We start from the raw sequence: 25076 nt of genomic DNA on the forward strand, positions 1-25076 counted from the left end.
AGCCACGCATGCGCGCCGTCTCCTGTCTCTCTTCCTGCTTGCCACAGACATAGCAGCAACAAGCAGGAAGAGAGACAGGAGACTGCACACGCACACGGCGTGTGCCTTCTCTTCATACAGTTGATAGGCGGGAGTGCCGGGTGTCCGCCCCCTACTGATCTGATTAGGATGATGATCTATCCTGAGGATAGGTCATTAATATTAAAACAAAAATCACATTTATAAACGAAAAATCACAGAAAATAATGCACTAACACAATAGATGCAGCAAACATTATATATATACTAAGCCCTCACTCTGATATGGTAAAATCTGAGACTCTCAGACAATATATTTTGATCAAAACACATCTTTGCCCGCTTACCAACGCCAAGTTAGTCTCAGTCAGGCAGGACCTACTCTGTTTAGTGCATTATTTTCTGTTATTTTTCTTTTAGAAATGTAGCCATGCATATCCGCATATTAATTTATTACATCGTAAAGGATGTTTTGTATCTTTTCTGTGATTTTTGGTTAGTCTGTAGTATACACTTGAAGGAATGGCACCTTCAAGTGTGAATGCGTTTCTATTTTATCTTGGGAGTAGCATTCTTGTGCAATTTATCCCCAACCTTTCCCACAGGTGACCTTGATTAGGTGGTAAATATAGCTATGAGTGCTCCTACTCTCATTGGTTGCTTGATGCACACAGAGGTAACAAGGAGCAGCACACTATATGTGCAGTGTCTCCTCTCCTGAATATAGATGCCCAACGGCATAGGTAGGTTTAGAGTAGGACCTGCCTGACTGAGACCACCTTGGTGCTGGTAGGCGGGCACAGATGTGTTTTGATCAAAATATATTGGCTGACATTCTCAGATTTTGTCATATCAGAGTGAGGGCTTAGTCCATATATTATGTTTGCATCTATTGCGTTAGTGCATTATTTTCTGTGATTTTTTTCATAAATATTAATAGCCTTGAAAACCCTTTTAAAGTTGTCAAAACAGGCACTTCCAGGATCTGAGTGGGTTACAGCCTTATTACAGATCTCCAGTATTAGGGTGCTTTCACACGCAGCAGATTTGGTGGCAGAAAATTCCACGACTGAAAATCAGTTCCATCCACCTTAATGGGGCTTGCAGAAATCCATATGCTTACTGCCCCATTGAAATGAATGGAAATAATTTTCAGTTGTGGAATTTTCTGCCACAAAATCTGCCATGTGTGAAGGCACCCTTACTGAAGAGAATACTGTGGCATGTACAGACAGCACATAGAGTGCACTTGGCACAATAGGGAATAGCAGATATTGTGTGCCAGCTTTGCCATGTGCATAAGATCCAAAAATGTGGCTTTCTACATTACCAAGAAGTATATTCATTGTAAAAGCCACTTTGAAATGATCAACAAATTTTGCCAGGCTGAACGTAGTTGCTATGAGTTCTTGAGTAGGAGTTGAAAACATGACTGTTACTGAAAATAAAATGCATACAAAGTAATAAACGTATTTAAAAAAAACACTTTGATTGCAATGTGTTGTGTACAATATACATTGCCCCCTTCTCGATGGAGATGGTTCAAACTCCTACACATTGCTAATTTTATTACTTAGATCCAGGACTTCAGATTTCATCACAGTTATGTTGTACATTTTATCACTCAGCAGGTTTATGTCTTTTTCTCTGTTCAGTATATCAGATGCCAACCGGCCAATCCTAGCAGACAGATCATTTATCATGGCTTCTAAATGAGCAAAGTCCTTCTTGATTGTGAAGATTTTGGGTTTGAGTTCATTGGCAAAATTTACGGCCTGTAAGACCTTCAATCTGTCGCTCTCCAGACTGGAGAGTTTATCGGAATTGTCAGTGAAATTGCCCCTGAGCTCCATTAGCCTTATCTTTATGAGATCTATTCTGTCCGAATTTCTAGACACCGAGCTCTTCAATGAAGTCATGCGGTCGATACTGTTGGCTAAAGCATCTCCAATTTTTTGTGCAGTGTTCTTCTCAACTTTCTCTAATTTTTCCTCCAACTCATTGATAGAGTCAGTCAACAATTTAATGTCAGTCTCCATCCCAGATATCCTCCTCACATCGGTCTTCACGGTGGCAATCTTGGCAGAAACTTCTTTAGAGATACTTGTAGTGGTCTGTTCAACTTGGGAAATAGACTCTTCAAGGGCAGTAAGGTTGACTTCCAGCTGTTCTCGTTTGGCAGAAATAAGACTTATCCATTCCTCAATATTGACAATGTCTTTTTGCAGAAGCTCCATACGCTGAGAGATCTGAAGATCCTTTAGCTTTGTCACAGTATGTGTGGTTTCTGCCATCTGAAAAATAAGCAGAAAAATGTAGCTTTGAAATGACAAAACAGATAGAATAGGTTGAAGGGTATTTTTCAGGACTTTAATATTAATGGCCTGTCCTTAGGATAGGCCATCAATGTTTGATTGGTGGGGTCCTTCAGCTGAATGAAAGGGCTGAGGTGGTTCAGTAAATGCCATGTCCATTCATTGTACCAGGTATTACAGGTAAATCCTATTCACTTGAGATTGAGATGCAGCGAGCTGACATACCAGATGCAGCCACTATAAAAAGTATTGCGCTATGGTGGTGAACAATGAAGTAGCCTCAGGCCTTTCAGTCAGTTGATCGGTGGGAGTCCCATGAGTTGGATTCTCTCCAGTTTAATATTGAAGGCCATCAGTTTTGTAGTCTTGGAAATCCCATTAACACTACCTTTTAATTATCACACCTAGGATCTATATAGGTAATGTACATAGGTAGAAAAAGACACAGGTCCAGCAAAGTTAAGCTTTTTCAGGTCAATTATACATAATGCTAATTTAATTAAAATCGCCATGTATTATTTAACCACTTCAGCCCCGCTAGCTGAAACCCCCTTCATGACCAGAGCACTTTTTACACTTCGGCACTACACTACTTTCATCGTTTATCGCTCGGTCATGCAACTTACCACCCAAATGAATTTTACCTCCTTTTCTTCTCACTAATGGAGCTTTCATTTGGTGGTATTTTATTGCTGCTGACATTTTTACTTTTTTTGTTATTAATCAAAATGTAACGATTTTTTGCAAAAAAATGACATTTTTCACTTTCAGCTGTAAATTTTTGCAAAAAAAAACGACATCCATATATAAATTTTTGCCAAATTTATTGTTCTACATGTCTTTAATAAAAAAAAAAATGTTTGGGCAAAAACAAAAATGGTTTGGGTAAAAGTTATAGCGTTTACAAACTATGGTACAAAAATGTGAATTTCCGCTTTTTGAGCACCTGTCATGATTCCTGAGGTTCTACAATGCCCAAACAGTAGAAAAACCCCACAAATGACCCCATTTCGGAAAGTAGACACCCTAAGGTATTCGCTCATGGGCGTAGTGAGTTCATAGAACTTTTTATTTTTTGTCACAAGTTAGCGGAAAATGATGATGATTTTTTATTTTTTTTCCTTACAACGTCTCATATTCCACTAACTTGCGACAAAAAATAAAAAATTCTAGGAACTCACCATGCCCCTCACAGAATACCTTGGGGTGTCTTCTTTCCAAAATGGGGTCACTTGTGGGGTAGTTATACTGCCCTGGCAATTTAGGGGCCCATATGTGTGAGAAGAACTTTGCAATCAAAATGTGTAAAAAATGACCGGTGAAATCCGAAAGGTGCACTTTGGAATATGTGCCCCTTTGCCCACCTTGGCAGCAAAAAAGTGTCACACATGTGGTATCGCCGTACTCAGGAGAAGTTGGGGAATGTGTTTTGGGGTGTCATTTTACATATACCCATGCTGGGTGAGAGAAATATCTCGGCAAAAGACAACTTTTCCCATTTTTTTATACAAAGTTGGCATTTGACCAAGATATTTTTCTCACCCAGCATGGGTATATGTAAAATGACACCCCAAAACACATTCCCCAACTTCTCCTGAGTACGGCGATACCACATGTGTGACACTTTTTTGCAGCCTAGATGCGCAAAGGTGCCCAAATTCCTTTTAGGAGGGCATTTTTAGACATTTGGATCCCAGACTTCTTCTCACGCTTTAGGGCCCCTAAAAAGCCAGGGCAGTATAAATACCCCACATGTGACCCCACTTTGGAAAGAAGACACCCCAAGGTATCCAATGAGGGGCCTGGCAAGTTCATAGAAATTTTTTTTTTTCGCATAAGTTAGCGGAAATTGATTTTATTTTATTTTTTTCTCACAAAGTCTCACTTTCCGCTAACTTAGGACAAAAATTTAAATCTTTCATGGACTCAATATGCCCATCAGCAAATACCTTGGGGTGTCTTCTTTCCAAAATGGGGTCAGTTGTGGGGTGTTTGTACTGTCCTGGCATTTGAGGGTCTCCGCAATCATTACATGTATGGCCAGCATTAGGAGTTTCTGCTATTCTCCTTAGGGTCCATTCACACGTCCGTTTTTTCTTTCCTGATCTGTTCCGTTTTTTCAGGAACAGATCAGGACCAGATCTGGACCCATTCATTTTCAATGGGTCCTGGAAAAAATCGGACAGCACAATGTGTGCTGTCCGTTTCCGTTGTTCCGTTCCGCATGTCCGTTTAAATATAAAACATGTCCTATTCTTGTCCTGAAAAATCGGATCCTGGTACAATACAAAGTCAATGGATCCGCAAAAAACGGATGACATTCGGATGTCATTCCGTATGTCATCCGTTTTTTGCGGATTCCGTTCCTGGAAACACATAACAATTTTTATTTTTATTTTTTTTTCTCAAAGAAATCCAAACAACTTTATTTGATTATTGAAATGTATACATGCTCCCGTTTTTTGCGGATCCGCAAAAAACGGATGACATACGGATGACATACGGAAACATTTTCAGGAACAACGGATCCGCAAAAAACGGACCGTTTTTCAGGATGAAAAAAAACAGGATGTGTGAATGGACCCTTATATTGAGCATACAGGTAATGAGATTTTTTTTTCCGTTCAGCCTCTGGGCTGAAAGAAAAAAATGAACGGCACAGATTTCTTCATTCGCATCGATCAATGTGGATGAAATAATCTCTGCCCAAAAAAAAAAAAAAATGGAGGGGAAAGGCGTCTGCCAGGACATAGGAGCTCCGCCCTACATCCATACCCACTTCGCTCGTATGCCCTGGCAAACCAGATTTCTCCATTCGCATCAATCGATGTGGATGAATAAATCATTGCCGGGATTTTTATATATATATATATATATATATATATACACAAAGTGTTTGCCAAAGCATAGGAACGCCGCCTCCTCCTCAGCTCATATGCCTTGGCAAACGTATCTGTCACTGCAGAGGAGAAAATCCAGTCTTGCAGCGCCGCATACACCGACTTGCGTGTAATCTGACAGCAGCGCAATGCTTCTGTCAGAATGCACATCGGTGCTGCAGCTAGTAGATCGGTTGGTCCACCTGGAAGGTAAAAAAAGAAAAAAAAAAAAAAGAAAAAACCAGGCCACAACGCAATAATTTTATTAACTTTGGAACAGAACATGTAAACTTTAACTTTTTGAACTAAACATTAACGTGTTTGCTTACTGGTGTTTTATTTTTTTGTTTTTTGGTTTTTTTACCTTTATAGAACAAACCTCTCCTTCCCCATGGGTCAATGTGCAAAGCGCAAATCGCCCAAAGATGTGGCGAAGTGCGTTATGCACTTTGTCCCATGTGAAAGGAGACGTTTGCAGCAGCTGTGAGTGAATGGGCCCTAATAGCCCTGTGTGCCTATCCTGGTGAGATGATCCCTATGCTAGGTGTACCTGTGTGTGGTACTTTCGGAAACACTCCCCTAAGCATAGGGCAGGGTGGTCAGGACAGTCAGGACAGAAATAGCGGGTGTCACGCCTTATTCCACTCCTGCTACAGACACGACATCTTTTTCGGGGTGATGGGTGGGTTGAGGTACCAGCAACGACATTGGGGAAATGTCGCTCGTGTAGACGGCTAACTACACTGGTGGATGGGGCCACGGAACCTCCTGGATACAGGAGGTTCTCGATGATCTCTTCCTGAAATTTGAGGAAGGATCCAGTTCTCCCAGCCTTACTGTAGAGAACAAAACTATTGTACAGAGCCAATTGAATTAAATATACAGACACCTTCTTATACCAGCGTCTGGTTCTGCGGGAAACTAAATACGGAGACAACATCTGGTCATTGAAGTCCACCCCTCCCATGTGAAGGTTATAGTCGTGGACTGAGAGGGGCTTTTCAATGACACGGGTTGCTCGCTCAATTAGTATTGTCGTGTCTGCGTGAATGGAGGAGAGCATGTAAACGTCACGCTTGTCTCTCCATTTCACCGCGAGCAGTTCTTCGTTACACAGTGCGGCCCTCTGCCCCCTTGCAAGACGGGTGGTAACGAGTCGTTGGGGGAAGCCCGCGCGACTAGTTCGCGCGGTACCACAGGCGCCAATCCGTTCTAGAAACAAATGCCTAAAGAGGGCCACACTTGTGTAAAAATTGTCCACATAAAGATGGTACCCCTTGCCGAATAAGGGTGACACCAAGTCCCAAACTGTCTTCCCACTGCTCCACAGGTAGTCAGGGCAACCGGCTCCAGGGTCTGATCTTTTCCCTCATAGACACGAAATTTGTGTGTATAGCCTGTGGCCCTTTCACAGAGCTTATACAATTTGACCCCATACCGGGCGCGCTTGCTTGGGATGTATTGTTTGAAGCCAAGGCGCCCGGTAAAATGTATAAGGGACTCAGTCTACGCAGATGTTTTGCTCTGGGGTATACATATCTGCAAATTTCAGGTTGAAATGGTCTATGAGGGGCCGAATTTTGTGGAGCCGGTCAAAAGCAGGGTGGCCTCTGGGACGGGAGGTGCTGTTATCACTAAAGTGCAGGAAACGCAGGATGGTCTCAAATCGTGTCCTGGACATAGCAGCAGAGAACATGGGCATGTGATGAATCGGGTTCGTGGACCAATATGACCGCAATTCATGCTTTTTTGTCAGGCCCATGTTGAGGAGGAGGCCCAGAAAAGTTTTAATTTCGGAAACTTGGACTGGTTTCCACCGGAAAGGTTGGGCATAAAAGCTTCCCGGGTTAGCGGTTATAAATTGTGTGGCATACCGGTTTGTCTCTGCCACAACTAAGTCTAAGAGCTCCGCAGTCAAGAACAGCTCAAAAAATCCCAGGGCCGAACCGATCTGAGCTGTCTCAACCCGAACTCCAGACTGGGCGGTGAAAGGGGGAACTACAGGTGCGGCTGAAGTTGGGGACTGCCAATCAGGGTTTGCCAGCACCTCTGGGATTCTAGGGGCTCTACGGGCACGTCTTTGCGGTGGCTGCGACGGGGTCACTACTGCACGTGCCACCGTACCAGCTTCAACTGCCCTTCTGGTGCTCGCTACTTCACCATGTTCTACGGCAGTGCTGGTACTAGGTCCAGGAAGGGCTGGGCTGCTGGTGTATGCCTCACCACGTAATCCGACAGCACCAGCCCCACTCTGCTGCTCTTGAAGCGGATCCTGCGCAACCTGCGGTCTAGCGACACGGGGCCGGGTACGCCTGCTGCTATCAGGGACCTCAGCCTCCTCGTCCGAACTTTGGGTCAGAGAGCCACTGCTTTCTACAGGTTCGTATTCTGACCCGCTGGATTCATCAGATGAGGGTTCCCACTCCTCATCCGACTGGGTCAGAAGCCTGTAGGCCTCTTCAGAGGAATACCCCCTGTTAGACATGTGGGCAACTAAATTTAGGGGTATTCCCTGAGACTACCCAAGAAAAAAAAAAGCAAGCCTGTCTTACAAATGGGAGGCTAGTGAAGTACCGGAGGCTGCTGCGGTTGATAAAAAATATCAAAACTGATTTTTTTATCGCCGCAGTGCGTGTAAAGTGAATGTGCAGCGATCAAAAAAAAATATTTTTTTTTGTCACTGCGGTGGGGCGGGCGTGGGCGAACGCACGTGTGGGCGACCGATCAGTCCTGATCGGGCAAACACTGCGTTTTGGGTGGAGGGAGAACTAAAGTGACACTAGTACTATTATAGATCTGATCGTGATCAGTTTTGATCACTTCCAGATACTATAAAAGTACAAATGCTGATTAGCGATACGCTAATCAGCGAATAACGGACTGCGGTGCGGTGGGCTGGGCGCTAACCGATCCCTAAACTACCTAACCAAGGGGCCTAAATTATACCTAAAACCTAACGGTCAATACCAGTGAAAAAAAAAAGTGACAGTTTGCACTGATCACTTTTTTCCTTTCACTAGTGATTGACAGGGGCGATCAAAGGGGTGATCAAAGGGTTAATTGGGGTGATCTGGGGGCTAAGTGTGGTGTAGTGGGTACTCACAGTGATGTGTGCTCCTCTGCTCCTCTGCTGGAACCAACCGACCAAAAGAAGGAGCAGAGGAGCACAGCAGCCATATAACCCCATCATATTTACTAATATGTGGGGTTAAATGGCTGCTGATTGGATTTTTTAAAAATCAGCAGCCTGCCAGCCAATGATCGTGGCCGGCAGGCTGCTGACCAAATACTCTGCTGTGAATTGCCGGCCCGCGATGCGCATGTGCGGGCCGGCTGTGACGTAATCTCGCGTCTCGCGAGATGACGCGCCGATGCGTCCAGGAGGAACAAATCAACCACCTCCCGGACGCATCGGTGCACTAGGCGGTCGGGAGGTGGTTAATAAGTATCTAGTTTTTGGGATGTTGTCATAATACCTGTCATTAATACCTTGTGGGGTAGAGCACTCCATAGTTTCACTACACTAACTGGAAAAAAGCCTTTCTTATAGTCATGTCTAAATCGCCTTCCCTTCAAACTAAAATCATGTTCCCTGTGTAAGAAGGTACACGGAATCATTGTGGATGATAGGTATGTGTCACCGAGGTTCCTGGCCTCGGTGAAGTAAGAGCCAGTTTTCATGTATCAGCAGCAGTTGCTGTTTGACACTTTGCTATTTGGTATGGCTGATTCGGGAAAGCTCTTACTGGGAGTAGTCAAAGTGCTGGGTGGGTGACTACTTCCCACGTTCCAGGCTGGGTTTTGTCAGGCCTATAAAAAACAGCCAGCAGTTTCAGGTGTGGGAAATTATCTCTCTTTGACATTGGAGCTCTGGAAATCTCTGTACCGGGATCTGAGCCTTTTGCCAGGCTGGAAGTCTAAAATCGGGAGGACTGCTCTGTTCTGAGCTATGCCGCCTGACTCTGGGTAAATAAATCCAAAAATCCAAAAAGAGGAATAGGGAAACAATGTATGCTGCACTGAGCAGGCAATATAAACCCTACCCCCAATACACGTACAAGCCTCCAACCCCCACTGATAAATATACAACAACTGCAAAATAGGAACAAGGGTGAAATAACAGCACCTATAGCTAGCCCATAAGCAGTATGGAGGGACAACAATAATAGTAATAAATAACGTTATATGCCCCCTGAGAAAGCGGAGGAGCGAAACGTGCGCCGGGGTGCGTTCTCTGCCAGACCTGGGTTTGTTCAATCTGTGCCTCCTATCAACTCTAGGTAATATGTTATAGTATATCACAGATCACAGGTTTTATCTGGTTATAAACTCTAAAATCTTTGCTGCTTTTGCTGCTACTGTTTGGCATTGAGCACTGCTGCTTAGCTTACTTGTAACCAGAATACAAGAGAAGTCCTTCTCTTGTTTTCTTATCCCGTTTTATTGTATTTAATGTATATGCAGTAATGCTATTACTACACTACTTTACATTAAAAACACATCTGCCAAGTTCCTACTTGTGCTGCCAGCTTATCTAAGTCCTTCCATAATATTTTACAATTATAAGCTCATTTACAAATTCTTATAGGGCTTGTAGCCATCCCAGTGTTGGTTCCCCTCAGACCAGATGGTCCACTGCTGACAGGCCTACACAATTAGCAGCGATCACCGAGGGAAGTTCCCTCTTTTACCTCTACATGCCTAAAGGTCCTTTTACACAGGCCGACACAGTGGGCAGTTATTGAGATTGAACTATTCGTTCCCAATAATTACCTGCTTGTTATAGGAGGTGATTCCAGCAATCACCTCCACTGAATGGGGTCGAGGCCACTACTACAGTGATCATGTTCCCCCAGTACACGTTCATTGCTTCTGGTCAGCAAATCACTGTTTACACAGCCTAATCTGCTGCCCAGAAATGATGATTTAGGTGATTGCACCAGTGATGTCCTGATGATTGAGAATTTCTTTTTTCATGGGGTGATTGACGGCACCTTTTTATAGGACTATTATCCGGAAAAGTTCCTTAAATAAGCTCCCTCCCGATTATTGTCCTGATATATGTAACAGGACTATCTAAACATGACAAACATAATAAGATAATTGCTGAGCAAAATAAGAAAATGATCTCAGTTTCCACAGCAACAACTCCAAGTCTCAGACGTCTCTTTGAAGGGAACAAATAGTCCATACGTTTCAAAGATATTGAACCTGCTTTACATAAAGCAACAGTCTCATATCACAGCACGACGACTAATGAAAATGTTACTCTTCTCTCTGAAATCTAGGAAAAAAACACTTTCATGCAACCTATTAGTGAATTAGTAGAGAGGGTCTCCAGTTTAGGATCTTCATCTCTTGGTCAGAGTGAAGAGAGCTTACATAGATGGCTCTTGCTCTGGAGGATGTGTCCAGCATTACACAAACAACCAATGGATTTGAGTGGTCATGATGCAATGCTTAGTTCCCCTGTGGTGGCGCTAAAGAGAAATTCAACACTTACTGGCAGGTTTCCCCACAGGTTGCTGAAGGTCCCAGCAGGAGGACAGTTTATGGTCAGCTTTTGGTCAATCTTCTTACAAATAGAGATTATCTACAGTGGACAACCCCTTTAATGTGGTATTCAAAAAGTATTTTTCACCTATCCACCTAATAAGTGATACATGATTAGATTGGTGGGAGTCTGACCACTGGAACTACCAGCGATCACTAGAATGGGGGAACCTACCCTCTAGCTATATGATCATAACAAGGAGGACATCGAATAGGGTGTGGTTCGCATCTATGTCCGTAAAGTGAATAGTCCAGCACAAATGTACATTTTGATGCATTAAAGGGATTGTTCACTAAGGGGAGCAGGGGGTTAATAATGTTTCCTAAACTTTAAAGGGGTATTCCCCTAAACACAGGATGGGGGATAAATATTCAATTGGTGGGGGTCCTACTGTTGGAACTCCCACTGATCATGAGAACGAGGACCCTGTACCCCTCTGAAATCAATGGAGCAGCAGGTTGGGCATGTGAATTGCCGCTCCATTCATCTCTATCGGAATGATAGAGACAGCCAAGCAGAGCGCTCAGGTATTTCCAGAACTCACATAGAGATAAAGGGAGCAGAAGTGCTCATGCTTGACCTGCTGATCTGTTTACTTTGGAGCACTCCAAGGGGTATATGTTACCTGTTCAAGAGATCTGCGGGAGTCCCAGAGCTAGGACCCCCACTGATCTAAAAGTTATCCCATATTCTGTGTATCAGGGAAACTTTTAACAACCAGAATACCCCTTTAAGAGTCAGTCCATGTTTTACAGACCCATTCATATTTTCCCTGCAGTGATAGCTGTGTAACACCCCAGAGTGGTGTTATCAATCCTATACCCTGCTACTAACTTTAGTGGTCTAAAATATATGTCACCTGTGTATTTCTGTCCAGGTCCTCTACACTGTGCATTCCTAATCTTGTTATGCAACTGTTTATTACATGTAATGTGCCTGGTTCACCAGCAGGTGGCAGCGTAAATGGCAGAGCTATCCTTAGACAGAATGGGTCTCACCATTCCATTCTCCCCCCTTTGGGCAGAAGTGGGCCAGTCCTGCTTGCTACCAGAAGGAGGGGTGGCAGTTCTAGATTATTCCGGTTTAGACTCCATGTTGGAGCCGAGAAGACCTGAAAGTAGCAGTCAGAGAAAATTATTCTTTGGCTGAAAATAATTTACTTGCTGAGTGTCAGGAGGGAAATAATAGCCAAAGACACCCCATCCAAGGCTACCAAAACAGACCTAACGTACAGAAACAGTGCAGCACAGAGCAAGAAAGCCAAGTATTGAAGCAAGCCTGTCAGTACACCAGAGAAAGCAGAGTTATTGAGTTTGCCTGCCAGTTTATGCCAAAGCCTGCTGGCACCAAGACAAAGCCGGCAAATTGTTGACTTGAATAAACTTTCAACCAAAGCTGCCGTTTAACTTCACAACAAGGTCTGGACTCAGTTATTTTTCCTTCATCCCTCAATTATTCCCCTTTTATTTTGCTTCGGAGCCAAAGCCTGGGGTCCAGCACTATCCAGGTAGGAGCACCGTGACACATAAAGAGACATTTAGGCTGCACTATACCACTCTACATTTCTTCTACACCTGGGACACGATGGGCGCCCTGGGAAGAGGGGGGCGCGTTGCAGCTGTAGAGGAAATGTTGTGCCAACTGCATCTCAAACTAGTGACAATGGCTGAAGGCCAAGAGCTGAACCTGTTGGTGAGGTGGCAGTCTTTAGGGAGCTTCATGAGAGAACCCCATTAACATTAGTGAAGGTCCTATTGTCAAGGTGCCTGACAAAATACCTGTATGATTCATTGAAAATCAGTGAAGAGGCCTGAACACTTTGGGACTACTAGATTTATCTCAAGCATTGGGTTGCGATCTCACACAGCAAACACAGTACGTACATTCCGACTGTAAGCAGTGTTGCACTGAGAACAATATATTTAGACAATTTTTTCGAAACCTCCTTTAAAAAAAATAATAATTAAAGGGATTGTCCAAGCTATTCAAAAAGCTCCCAAGAGCCAGTGATATAATAAAAAAAAGGTATACTAACTAATTTTATCCCGCTCTGCTTCCAGCACTGCCCTCCATCCTCCCTGTTGGAATCTATCTACTTGGCCTCTTTTTGGATAAGCATACCACTCGGCATACAGTACAGACCAAAAGTTTGGACACACCTTCTCATACAAAGAGTTTTCTTTATTTTCATGACTATGAAAATTGTAGATTCACACTGAAGGCATCAAAACTATGAATTAACACATGTGGAATTATATACATAACAAAAAAGTGTGAATCAACTGAAAATATGTCATATTCTAGGTTCTTCAAAGTAGCCACCTTTTGCTTTGATTACTGCTTTGCACACTCTTGGCATTCTCTTGATGAGCTTCAAGAGGTAGTCACCTGAAATGGTTTTCACTTCACAGGTGTGCCCTGTCAGGTTTAATAAGTGGGATTTCTTGCCTTATAAATGGGGTTGGGACCATCAGTTGCGTTGTGGAGAAGTCAGGTGGATACACAGCTGATAGTCCTACTGAATAGACTGTTAGAATTTGTATTATGGCAAGAAAAAAGGAGCTAAGTAAAGAAAAACGAGTGGCCATCATTACTTTAAGAAATGAAGGTCAGTCAGTCCGAAAAATTGGGAAAACTTTGAAAGTGTCCCCAAGTGCAGTCACAAAAACCATCAAGCGCTACAAAGAAACTGGCTCACATGCGGACCGCCCCAGGAAAGGAAGACCAGGAGTCACCTCTGCTGCGGAGGATAAGTTCATCCGAGTCACTAGCCTCAGAAATCGCAGGTTAACAGCAGCTCAGATTAGAGACCAGGTCAATGCCACACAGAGTTCTAGCAGCAGACACATCTCTAGAACAACAGTTAAGAGGAGACTGTGTGAATCAGGCCTTCATGGTAGAATATCTGCTAGAAAACCACTGCTAAGGACAGGTAACAAGCAGAAGAGACTTGTTTGGGCTAAAGAACACAAGGAATGGACATTAGACCAGTGGAAATCTGTGCTTTGGTCTGACGAGTCCAAATTTGAGATCTTTGGTTCCAACCACCGTGTCTTTGTGCGCCGCAGAAAAGGTGAACGGATGGACTCTACATGCCTGGTTCCCACCGTGAAGCATGGAGGAGGAGGTGTGAGGGTGCTTTGCTGGTGACACTGTTGGGGATTTATTCAAAATTGAAGGCATACTGAACCAGCATGGCTACCACAGCATCTTGCAGCGGCATGCTATTCAATCCGGTTTGCGTTTAGTTGGACCATCATTTATTTTTCAACAGGACAATGACCCCAAACACACCTCCAGGCTGTGTAAGGGCTATTTGACCATGAAGGAGAGTGATGGGGTGCTGCGCCAGATGACCTGGCCTCCACAGTCACCGGACCTGAACCCAATCGAGATGGTTTAGGGTGAGCTGGACCGCAGAGTGAAGGCAAAAGGGCCAACAAGTGCTAAGCATCTCTGGGAACTCCTTCAAGACTGTTGGAAGACCATTCCAGGTGACTACCTCTTGAAGCTCATCAAGAGAATGCCAAGAGTGTGCAAAGCAGTAATCAAAGCAAAAGGTCGCTACTTTGAAGAACCTAGAATATGACATATTTTCAGTTGTTTCACACTTTTTTGTTATGTATATAATTCCACATGTGTTAATTCATAGTTTTGATGCCTTCAGTGTGAATCTACAATTTTCATAGTCATGAAAATAAAGAAAACTCTTTGAATGAGAAGGTGTGTCCAAACTTTTGGTCTGTACTGTATATCTTGAGAGGAGATAAAACAGCTCCCAGTGACGGTCTGCTCAGTGTGCACAGCTCCATACCTGACTGCTTTCCAAAGAAGAGGGTGTATTATTTAGTAATTCATCTTGTTGTGCCCTTGAGCTATACTTCTAAAAAAATTTTTTGAATGGTGTAAAAAAAATTGCACACGACCATATGTATTTTGCGGTCGCAAAAAACGGATCCGTGAAAAAAAAAAGGATGATGTCTGTGAGCATTCCATATTTTGCGGAACGGAACAGCTGGCCCCTGATAGAACAGTCCTATCCTTGTCCGTAATGTGGACAATAATAGGACATGTTCTATTTTTTTGCGGAACTGAAATCCAGACATACAGAAACGGAATGCACATGGAGTAACTTCAGTTTTTTTGCGAACCCATTGAAATGAATGGTTCCGTATATGGTCCGCCCAAAAAAAATGAAACCGACATAGAAAGAATATACGTTTGTGTGCATGAGATCTAAGTAATAGGCCTGTTAGTGGAAAACCAGATACAACCAGGGCATCAGTGATATGACACCTGCCATGGTTTTGCACAGCATTATACAGCTCACAAATACTTTAATCCAAAGAACACAATGATCACTTAGTTCATACGTATTTCTTATTTTATTGTGAAAAGATACCTGATATGAAAATTATCTTGATACAGAAAAATTTAAAGGTAGGTAAACTTTTGCAAAGTGGTCTTTTATTGCATCTCGACATCAAAATGAAAAATCAAATGTGCAAACAGTCTTGATTAAAAATCTCCTACCATTTTGTGTATACAGCTCCTAGGATGATTACAAACTAATCCTGCGGGTAGTCATCTTTGCCATCTGTCTCTTGCTAACCTACTGAATGTATGGAGTAGGACAACACTAAATTTTGTTTGTAGTCTGTTACTATGGAGACACATAGTATACACAAAAGGTTAGGAAATTTTAATTAACCTCTTCTACCCCTGGCGATTTTCCGTTTTTCACTCTCTGCCATAACTTTTTTTAATTTTCCATTCACATAGACGATTGAGGGCTTGTTTTTTGTGGTACAAGTTGTGCTTTCTAATGGCACCATTTATTATTTCACACTACATGGTGGGAAGCTGGAAAAAAATTCCAAATGGGGTGAAATAGGAAAAGTAAAACCCACAATTTTGCCAAAATTTTATGGGTTTTGTTTCTATGGCATTCCCTATGTGCTAAAACTGACCTATGCCCTTCATTCTCCAGGTCATTACGATTGCGGGGATTCTACATTTATTGTATTTTTTTTTTTTTTGCGTTTTAATACTTAAATTAAAAAAAATATATAAAAAATTGTTTTTATCGCCCTATTTTAACCCTCATAAATGCTGTGTGGGGGGTTAATTTTTTGCCAGATCTGTAGTTTTTATTTATACCATTTTCAGTGTGTGTGACCTTTTGGTCACTTTTTATTAAATTTTGTGGGAGGTGAAATATTTTAATAGTATGGGCGTTTTTGCACATGTTGATGCCTATGATGTTGTTGTTTTTTTTTTTCATTATTTGTATTCTGAGGAAAGGGGATAATTTGAATATATATCTATATATATATCTATATATATATATTTATATTTTTTTTTTATTCACGAAAATTTTTATTAATTTGCAATAAGGCAATACAATCAATTGACAGAGTTGTAACAATGTATCAGTCGAGTATAACAACATCTTCACTTATGATGATCATGCATATTACGACTTGAGCCTAATATCATGCAACCGTTAGATTGCCACTTCTGTATATAAATGGAAATAAATCCATTAACAAATAGAAGATTCTGTACATTGCAATCTGGTGCTGCCACCTGCAGGCCTACATTTGAAGATGCTTATAAAAGGCATCTGAGCCTCATTAGGCTCCCCCGAATTACTGAACAGTATCAGATTGGCAGGGTCTGACTTCTGGGCCCCTACGATCAGCTATTTAAAGAGGCCTAAGCGCTCCATGAGCGTTTAGGCCTCATTCTAGGCCAGTGACGTCACCACACTTTAGTCAGGTGACCTAGGTGCCGCTAAGTCCCATTCAAGAGAATAGGGTTGAGCTGCAATACCAAACACAGCTGCTATACAATGTATGGCACGGTGCTTAATAAGCTGTGAGGAGAATGCAGCGCTCACCGGAGAGCTAGTGAGTGCAGTAGCCTCTTCAGACTGCTAATCAGTGGCAGTCCCGGGAGACAGACCTGAGGATATGCCATCAATATCAAATTCATGGATAACCCCTTTAAGACTATTTGTAAAGTTGCTTGAGTTTTCATTTTAGGTGCATTAAAGCAATAAATAAATAAAAATCTACATTTTCTGTAAGTTCACCTTTTAATATCAGGTCTGACATTCTGTTTAACGTCTTCATTCTGGGCTTTGGAGTCAAGGAGGCAGTCCTTTTCTTTGATAGACAGCCTTCATGTACGTCTGTCACTCACTAAAAGGCCAGCCTCCTTGATTCCAAAGCCGAGAATGAGCAAGAAGTTAAACAGAATGTCAAAAAGGTGAACATTCACTTAAAATTTGAAATTGTGCCCAGTATAATATTCATTATCACTGATCATAAAATTCTGTGCAGGATCCCACTTGCAGAACACGTCTCATAAATTTGTAGGCCTTCCAGTCCTTGAAACCCATCAGCAGGAACTTCTAGAGCAGTCAAATTTCTGAAGCTTACATCAAAGAAAATCGGTGAGATTTTGCATGTCTACAGTGCCTAAAAAAGGTTAAAGATTGACCCCCCCCCAAAAAAAAAATAAAAAAAAATTCTGTCCCTTAAAGGGGTTGTCTCATCATAGACAATGGGGCATATTGGAAGAATATGCCCCCATTGTCTTATAGGTGCGGGTCCCACCGCTAGGACCCGCACTTATATCGAGAATGGAGCCCCGCAAAGTGGTGGCTGGAGGACTCCGGTCTGGCCACCACCAAGCTAGCTACCCATAGAAGTGAACGGGAGTGTAATGCACATGCACGGCGGCTGCGCATGCGCAGTGCACCCTCCTTCATCTGCGGGGCTACGTTCTCGATATAGGTTCGGGTCACAGTGGTGGGACACGCACCTATAAGACAATAGGGGCATATCCTAGCGATATGCCCCCATGGTTCATGATGAGAAAACCCCTTAAGTTTAATTTTAACTTTCATCTGATTCTCTCTCTTCTAAAAGAGATTTGTCATCAATTCTTGACAAAACATTTGCCTTCTCCTTCAAAACTGATACATCGTTTTGCAGTTTTAGGATGGTGTTATCATACTGAATACTTTCCAGTGCATGCTGGATCTCCAAAGTCTCGGTGATGATTTTCAGCAAGTTGTCCTCAGTGTTAAACACTTGCTCTGTCAACTTATTTATCTTTTTGTCAAAGTCCTGCATCTCATTAGACACCTTTAGAAGACTACGTACAGCAGTGTCAATCGTTGGCAAATTCTTGATGCATTCAGTCAGTTTAGGTTGGAATTCATTCATGTTCTTTTTTACTTCTTGGTTTGTATTGGCCAAATCATCTTGCTCCTTTTCCAGCTCTTTGATAGCATTATCATCCCATTCGAGAACCTCAGAAATCCGTTGAAGGTCATCATCTTCCTGTGTTTTCAACGTTCTGAAGTTTCGAAGGGTCCCTGATTCAAACTCTTTAAGTTTCTCAGAGAGCTTCTTGAATGTTTGGTCAGCAGAGTTGACCTTCAAAGTCATCTGGTTATGGAATGTCTTGGCTTCGGACTTAACAGAATCTGTTTTGAAGTTCATTTCATCAAGACTCTTTTTCCATGAATCGGTGACATTCTGAAACCTCAGGTTGATAATCTTCATTTTTTCATAGAGTGACCTTTCATGGACTTGGATGTGATCAATATCATTATACAGGTTAGTCAACTGCTGCTCTAGTTTGCTCACTAGAGAAGATGATGATGTTGCTTCTGCTAGGACCTCATCAGTAGACACGAGCTGAAAAAAAAGGTCCATGTGCTTAGTGTAACACAATGTACTGTGTGGAAAATAATCATAAACACAGCGTGATCATAAAGAAAGATTTAATGAGATTTCCTTCATGGAAAGACTGCATAGTTGGCTTGCATCCGTCAGGAACCCAATTTTAATGGTCTATTCTGTAGAACTAATAGACTTTCTTTAAGGATCAGTTGACATGGCAGTGCAGAACATGAAGACTTAAAGCACTTCATCAAAGTGATGAACAAAGAAGGGTCACAATTATTTGCGTGTCATAGGATCATGTATTTGAGTGAGCTGCATGAGAAGTGTGGTCACATGCAGCAGATGTCAGTAGGGAAGGATGCCACACCAATGAGTAGAACTTGCAGCCACCAGTCAAAGGTAAGAGTCTTTTGGCTTTGTGGCTCCTTACTCAATTGTAGTATTACTAAATATGACCACTATCTTTAAGTATTGACTCATGAAAACAACTCCCTTATTTTAGCCAAAGTGAAGAGTCGTTAACACAGAGAGAAATTCAGCAGACATAGACAGAGTCTGCCATGTATTTCCTAGCTGGACAATCTTAGTGTGTAATATCACATTTCTCCTCTAGTGGTCACTGCAGGGAAAATGTGTGGCAGCTAGTCTATATGCCAAACCAACTGCAATCAGTTGATCGATGGAGGGCGGGGGCCAGCTTCATTTAAAGAAAAAAACTGTGGTGGGGGAGGGGTGGCCCTTTTAACATTTTTTGGCCGATATTGTTTTTAATCTTTATTACAAGTCGTTCAAATGCCAGAAAACATATACTTTCGGTTCATTCCAGGCCCGTCTCCTGCAATGCTTTTATGCACAGAAACCAATGTGCTTTGTGACTGCGGTAGTTGGCAGTGCAGCACCCTATGGTACTGGGGGTGGCGTATACATAAACTTTTGAAAAGCCTGTGAAATCACTTCATAACTAAGCAGGAGTATTATCTGGGAAAGCTGTGAGACAAACGTCCCCTCTGCCCCGGTCATATGCTTTAGAAATGGGTGTGAGACATATTACTGGGTATCAGAGCCCTTTCTTCTAGAGAGCCATGTGAGTAGGACCTGATCAGAGCAGGTGTACAGCCATTGAATGTGAACAATGGCTCCATTCATTGACAGGAAGCAGAGATTTTGAAAATAGTGAGAAACTAATGCACAAAGTTTCGAAATATTTGCATAAACATCTCCTCCTGTACCTATAAATCCCTTACGCCCTGCGCTCTACCATAACATAGGTATATTGTGAAAGCAAGATGTCACAACTCATGTAAGATTCATGAAGAATGGGATCCTGCCCTTGTGTGTCTCAGTGTGAAGAAATAGGACACAGTCTTTTCCATCCCGCAGAAAGCGAAGCTCAGGAAATGCCCTGGAACGCGCTGACACTGATTTACCCTAATTAAAATTAATGACTCATTATTCTTTGCCATCAAGCAGAGATACAATGTGACTGCAATGCCAAGGAGATGATGACCAGCCAGGTTAGGTACACATTCCTGTTCATGTGACATGGGGACACTGTGGTCTGCACTACTGCTATGCAAAGTTGGCACCAGGGGTTTCATTCCAACATATGCATCACTCTGCCTAACTGCCCATAAAATGCATGAGCCCCTTTGCCGCCCTATTTTATCAGAAACTGCAATGTAAAAGCTGGGCATACAAGTGTATGTGGCAGAGCCCGTCACTTTAGGGAGGTTCAGCTGACCATCATGGGTGGGGCCTCCATACAAACGACTGCTGTCCGGGGGAGATAAGGATTAGGCATGTTGGATTCAACTGCCTGATCCTTTTGTTAACAGGGAGATAAGCTGCGGCCAGGTGTCTGGCAGAGGATTTCTCCCCCGTCCCCTATATCAATGCTTGGCCGAACCAAGCATGCATGTATATATGGCCAACAGCAACCAAATGTGTATGGCCAGCTTAAGATGCTGAACAGAAAACTTGCTGTGCGTAGGAATATATCTTTAGATACGTAAGGGCTTCATTTTTCTGATATAGAGGTCCATATCTCCTGCAGAGACATGGGGGGAGATTTATCATGAGGGGAACTTTATTACAGTTAGTCTGTGATTCCGTAACTAGCGCAAAATCTATCAATCATCACATGTTTTAAAAATTTGGCCTATCTTATACACTTTGCCCCCCAAAAAAGATTTATCAAACTGGTGTAAAATAGAACTGGCTTAGTTATCCATAGCAACCAATCAGATTCCATCTTTCCAACTGAAAAATGGATCCGTGAAAAATGGCCCGCAAAACACTGAAAAAGCCATACCATCGTGGGAACAAGCCCTTAGGGGAAGATTTATCAAACTGGTGTGAAGTAGAACTGGCTTAGGTGGCCATAGCAACCAATCCGATCCCACCTTTCATTTTCCAAAGGAGCTGTAAAGAATGAAAGGTGGAATCTAAATAGTTGCTATGGGCAACTAAGCCAGTTCTACTTTACAACAGTCTGATAACTGACCCCCGGCTAGAATGAGACTGCACAACGGTGTGATTTTTTGAAAAAGTCACATTTGTTAAATCTGAGTTATACCTATCTTTAGATCAGGGTTTCTCAACTCCAGTCCTCAGGACCCAGCTACGGATCAGGATTACAGAATATCCCACAGAATGAATACCTGTTGTAAGTCCTACTGCATGGACACTAATTATATCACCTGCTCAATACTAAGGAAATCCTGAAAACATGACCGGCAGGTGGGTCCCGAGGACCGGAGTTGAGAAACCCTGTCTTAGCTAAACATGCCCACTTCTCCGACCACTTTTCAAAAGTGCCAAGAGTTGCACAAAAGATAAATAAAAATCATGCCAAATTGTGCAACTTTTTATGTCAGAAAATGGGCATACTGCGTTTCATAAATATTTCTCTTACATGATAAAATTTTGGATACCCACAGCCACCACTAGAGGGAGCTCACGGCATACTGTTTTACTATTGAGTTCTGTGTATAAACACAATGCAGTAAGCTCCTCAATGCCCCTTACGCTGGGTTCACACCTGAGCGTATTCGATAAGCGCTGTTTACAGGCGTTTTTATCAGGGGTTTTTGAGGCGTATTTTGGGGCCTTTTTTGTATTTTGGAAACACGCGTAGTACGCGCGTTAGTGTGCATAACCACAGAGGCATTCAATGAAAAACTGCCACAAAACGAGCGACAATACGCCCCAAAGAAGCTCCTGTACTTCTTGGGGCGTAGGGCGTATCGTACGCGCTGTAAAACGCTCAGGTGTGAACCCAGCCTTAGTGGTGGCTGAAGTTAGTTTTCACATCTCTGTTTACCTGATCTGGTATGCTATTCTGGCAGAGTACAGCCTGCTGTATGCAGCTGTTCACTGCCGGACCCCACTGCGGATCTGGAGGGCTTCCAACTGGTTTCCAGCACAAGGGCAAACACCAGATTTTGTGTGGCCGAAACCAGACAATCATGCTGGAAACCCGGCAGTGAACGCCAGTACCTGGCTATGCTGGATATGGCGAATGCCGGCAGGCTGCCAGAGTTTTACGCTCTCTTGATTTCTGTATCACACAAAAAATAAATAAAAAAAATGTACAATTTCACAACTTTCATGGGGACTTTAGTGTGCCCCTTCTTGGTGGGTGTCCATATATGGATAAGCCTCTTTGAATGGGGCTAATTCGCAGTCAGACCTGCACTGTTCAAACTACAAACCTGCAGCAGAAATCAGAGACTCAGTCTTGGATTTGTAACATGTCAGGCTTTTCCGATGCGTTATTAAAACCATGTGAGCTTTGTTACCATACCCCAACAGTTCAATAGTATAAATTGCAGCCACCACTAGAGGCATGCTGGGAACTCAATAATAAAACTCTATGCAGGAAGCTCCCCCTAGTGGTGACTGAAGGTTGTCAGAATTTTATGGTTTTACTTGGCTTATGCAGAGGATTTGGGGCTCTGTGCCATTACAGTAAACAGAACTTCCGTCACTATAAATGCCGATAAGACATATGGGCGGTGGTTGTTTTTTAGAAAACCAATCTTTTTAAATTGCTTACATCAGACAGGACAACCCCTGAGCACCAATATTACAACCAGTAGTATCAAAAGAATTAAGCATTCCTCTGCATGTTAAAAATATACAACCCCCATTAGTTATTAGGTTATATGTCATCACAGCTCTATTTTAGTGGATCGCACTGTATAAAACGATGCGTTTTGTCCATTAGGTTATGTTTACACTGGTGTCATGGCTTCTGTTTTAACAAAATCTGTTAGTATGTTTAACAGATTTGGGCTAGGACACAATCCCATGCCCCTATATGCATCGGTGACCATATGTACAGTATACTGCTTGAGTAAAGTAATAAACGATGGTGAAAGAAACCAATTGGACAGATGGTTTCAGCATTAGCAAAAGACGATCTATAAAGAGTAAGTAAGGAGTAAGAAAAAAGGATGATCCCGGTAAGCTCCTTATAAACACTGACCTCTCCTTTAGGCCTCATGCACACGGCCGTTGTGCGGCCGTTCCGTGCATTGCACGGGCAACATCTGTGCAGTGGGCCGGACCCATTCAACTTGAATGGGTCCGTTGTCATATTTTTGCTGTGTGGACAGACATGTCAAATTTATTTGCGGTGCGGAACAACAGAAATAAACACCACGGAAGCACTCCGTAGTGCTTCTGGTGTTCCGTTCCATGACTCTGTTCTGCATCTCCGGAATTGCGGACCTATTCAAGTGAATGGGTCCACATCCGTGATGCACACGGCCGGTGGCCGTGGATTGCCGACCCCCGTTTGAGGGCTGCAATACGGCCACGGCCGTGTGCATGAGGCCTTATTTCCTATAACTGACTGTCTATGACATTGAGGCCAATCGAGAAAGAAAGCACTTTACAACATATGTAATTAAATTGTGAAAAATAAATACTATATATATATATATATATATATATATATATATATATATACACACACACACACACACACACCATAAAACACACAAAACTTAGGCTGAGTTCACACGGGCGAGATTTCCGCGCGGGTGCAATGCAGTAGGTGAACGCATTGCACCTGCACTGAATCCTGACCCATTCATTTCAATGGGGCTGTGCACATGAGCATTTTTTTTCACGCATCACTTCTGCAATGCTTTAAAATCGCAGCATGTTCTATATTCTGCGTTTTTAACGCAGCCCTGGCTCCATAGAAGTGAATGGGGCTGCGTTAATAACGCATTGCATCTGCAAGCAAGTGCGGATGCAATGCGTTTTTCACTGATGGTTGCTAGGAGATGTTGTTTGTAAACATTCAGTTTTTTATCACGCGCGTGAAAAATGCATCAAAACGCATTGCATCCGCGCGGAAAAAACTGAACAACTAAACGCAATTGCAGCCAAAACTGACTGAACTTGCTTGCAAAATGGTGCGAGTTTAACTGAACGCACCCTGAACGCATCCGGACCAAATCTGTCACGCTCGTGTGAACTCAGCCTTAGACATTGTCGTGCGTGAAAATATTATGTGGATCCGCTGCAGAAATCAAGGCTGTCCCTTGGAACTCCATGTGGATTAGCCCTGTTCAATAGGACTAATCCAAGTGTGGCTGCCCACCACGGGTTCGACATGGAAACCACATCAAAAGGTGATAGGTCACTTCTTAATATAGAGTCAAGATCTGTGGCCATATGAATGTCAGTGAATATTTTAACTGAAAACAATGGGCCACGGATTTCATGTTGATTTCTGCCTGGAGGACCATGTATGAGGTTTCTCCAAGACCTGAAGTCCATCTTGATGACCATTTTTATTGCAGTTTACATTATATCCGGTTAAAGCAGAAGAAATACTTTTTTAGAAACACTGTGATCAGGTTTAGGGCTGCACAGTTCAATTTGGTTATCCTCCAGGTGCACTAAAATGTTGGTATTACCATAACCTCAATGTTACCAGCATACTGTGAACATGAGTTCACTGGGATACATAGAAAAAGGAAGAAGGACATATGTGCACCATATTATAGTAAAGCAGTCGAGTGGCTAAGAGGAGAGGTGGCCTCAGAATAAGTGAAAAACGTTAGATGGGGAAACCTACATACCGAATCTGATCGGAACAAATAATTAAATTACCTTTCCAAATATTTGGCTGACTTTTTCTTCCAGCGCATGTAGCTCTGATGAGCGAGACTGCAGAGACTGGTACTTCTGCTCCAGGGTGGTGAAGTTCTGGGACTGCTGAAACACCATCCTGAAATGTGGAAATGATGAGCAATGAAACACAAGAAAGAGAGGTACATATACTAATGAATTACTAAAGAGTATCCTGTTCAAAAGATTGGGGCTGCAATACCAGACCTAGCTAGTAGACAGGAAGGCAAGGTCTTGGGGGAAAAAAAGCAGATCCTTTCTTTTTCTTCAAATCTGAAAAAAAAAAACTTGAAGAACAACCTTGGACATTTATCACCTATCTGGAATATAGATGATACATTTCTGATTGTGACTTGGGGTCCACTGTCGGACAAAACTCCTTTATGGTGGCTTCAAGCAGACTGTTCTTGGTGTTTTCTTGGTGTGAGACATTTCAAAGGTTTTGATCGATATTGGT

General features: G+C 42.7%; 1 protein-coding gene across 2 annotated transcripts in view; it reads right to left on the bottom strand.

Annotated features, from left to right (window-relative positions):
• Positions 1 to 892: 892 nt before the first annotated feature.
• LOC122926535 (IKBKB interacting protein) overlaps positions 893 to 25076 on the bottom strand; it is a 32568-nt gene continuing 8384 nt past the window's right edge. Inside the window, exons 2-3 of one of the 2 annotated variants that reach the window (XM_044277930.1) lie at positions 24602 to 24719; positions 893 to 2312 (exon numbers count right to left, since the gene is read on the bottom strand). In XM_044277930.1, coding sequence (XP_044133865.1) covers positions 1569 to 2312; positions 24602 to 24719 — 862 coding nt within the window. In that variant the 3' untranslated portion in view covers positions 893 to 1568. Of the gene's footprint in view, positions 2313 to 17543; positions 18482 to 24601; positions 24720 to 25076 lie in introns of those variants that run through there. The other variant, XM_044277929.1, reaches the window with a different exon arrangement.

Source organism: Bufo gargarizans, chromosome 2, assembly GCF_014858855.1.
Source record: "Bufo gargarizans isolate SCDJY-AF-19 chromosome 2, ASM1485885v1, whole genome shotgun sequence".
In the NCBI taxonomy this organism is placed as follows: Eukaryota; Metazoa; Chordata; class Amphibia; order Anura; family Bufonidae; genus Bufo; species Bufo gargarizans.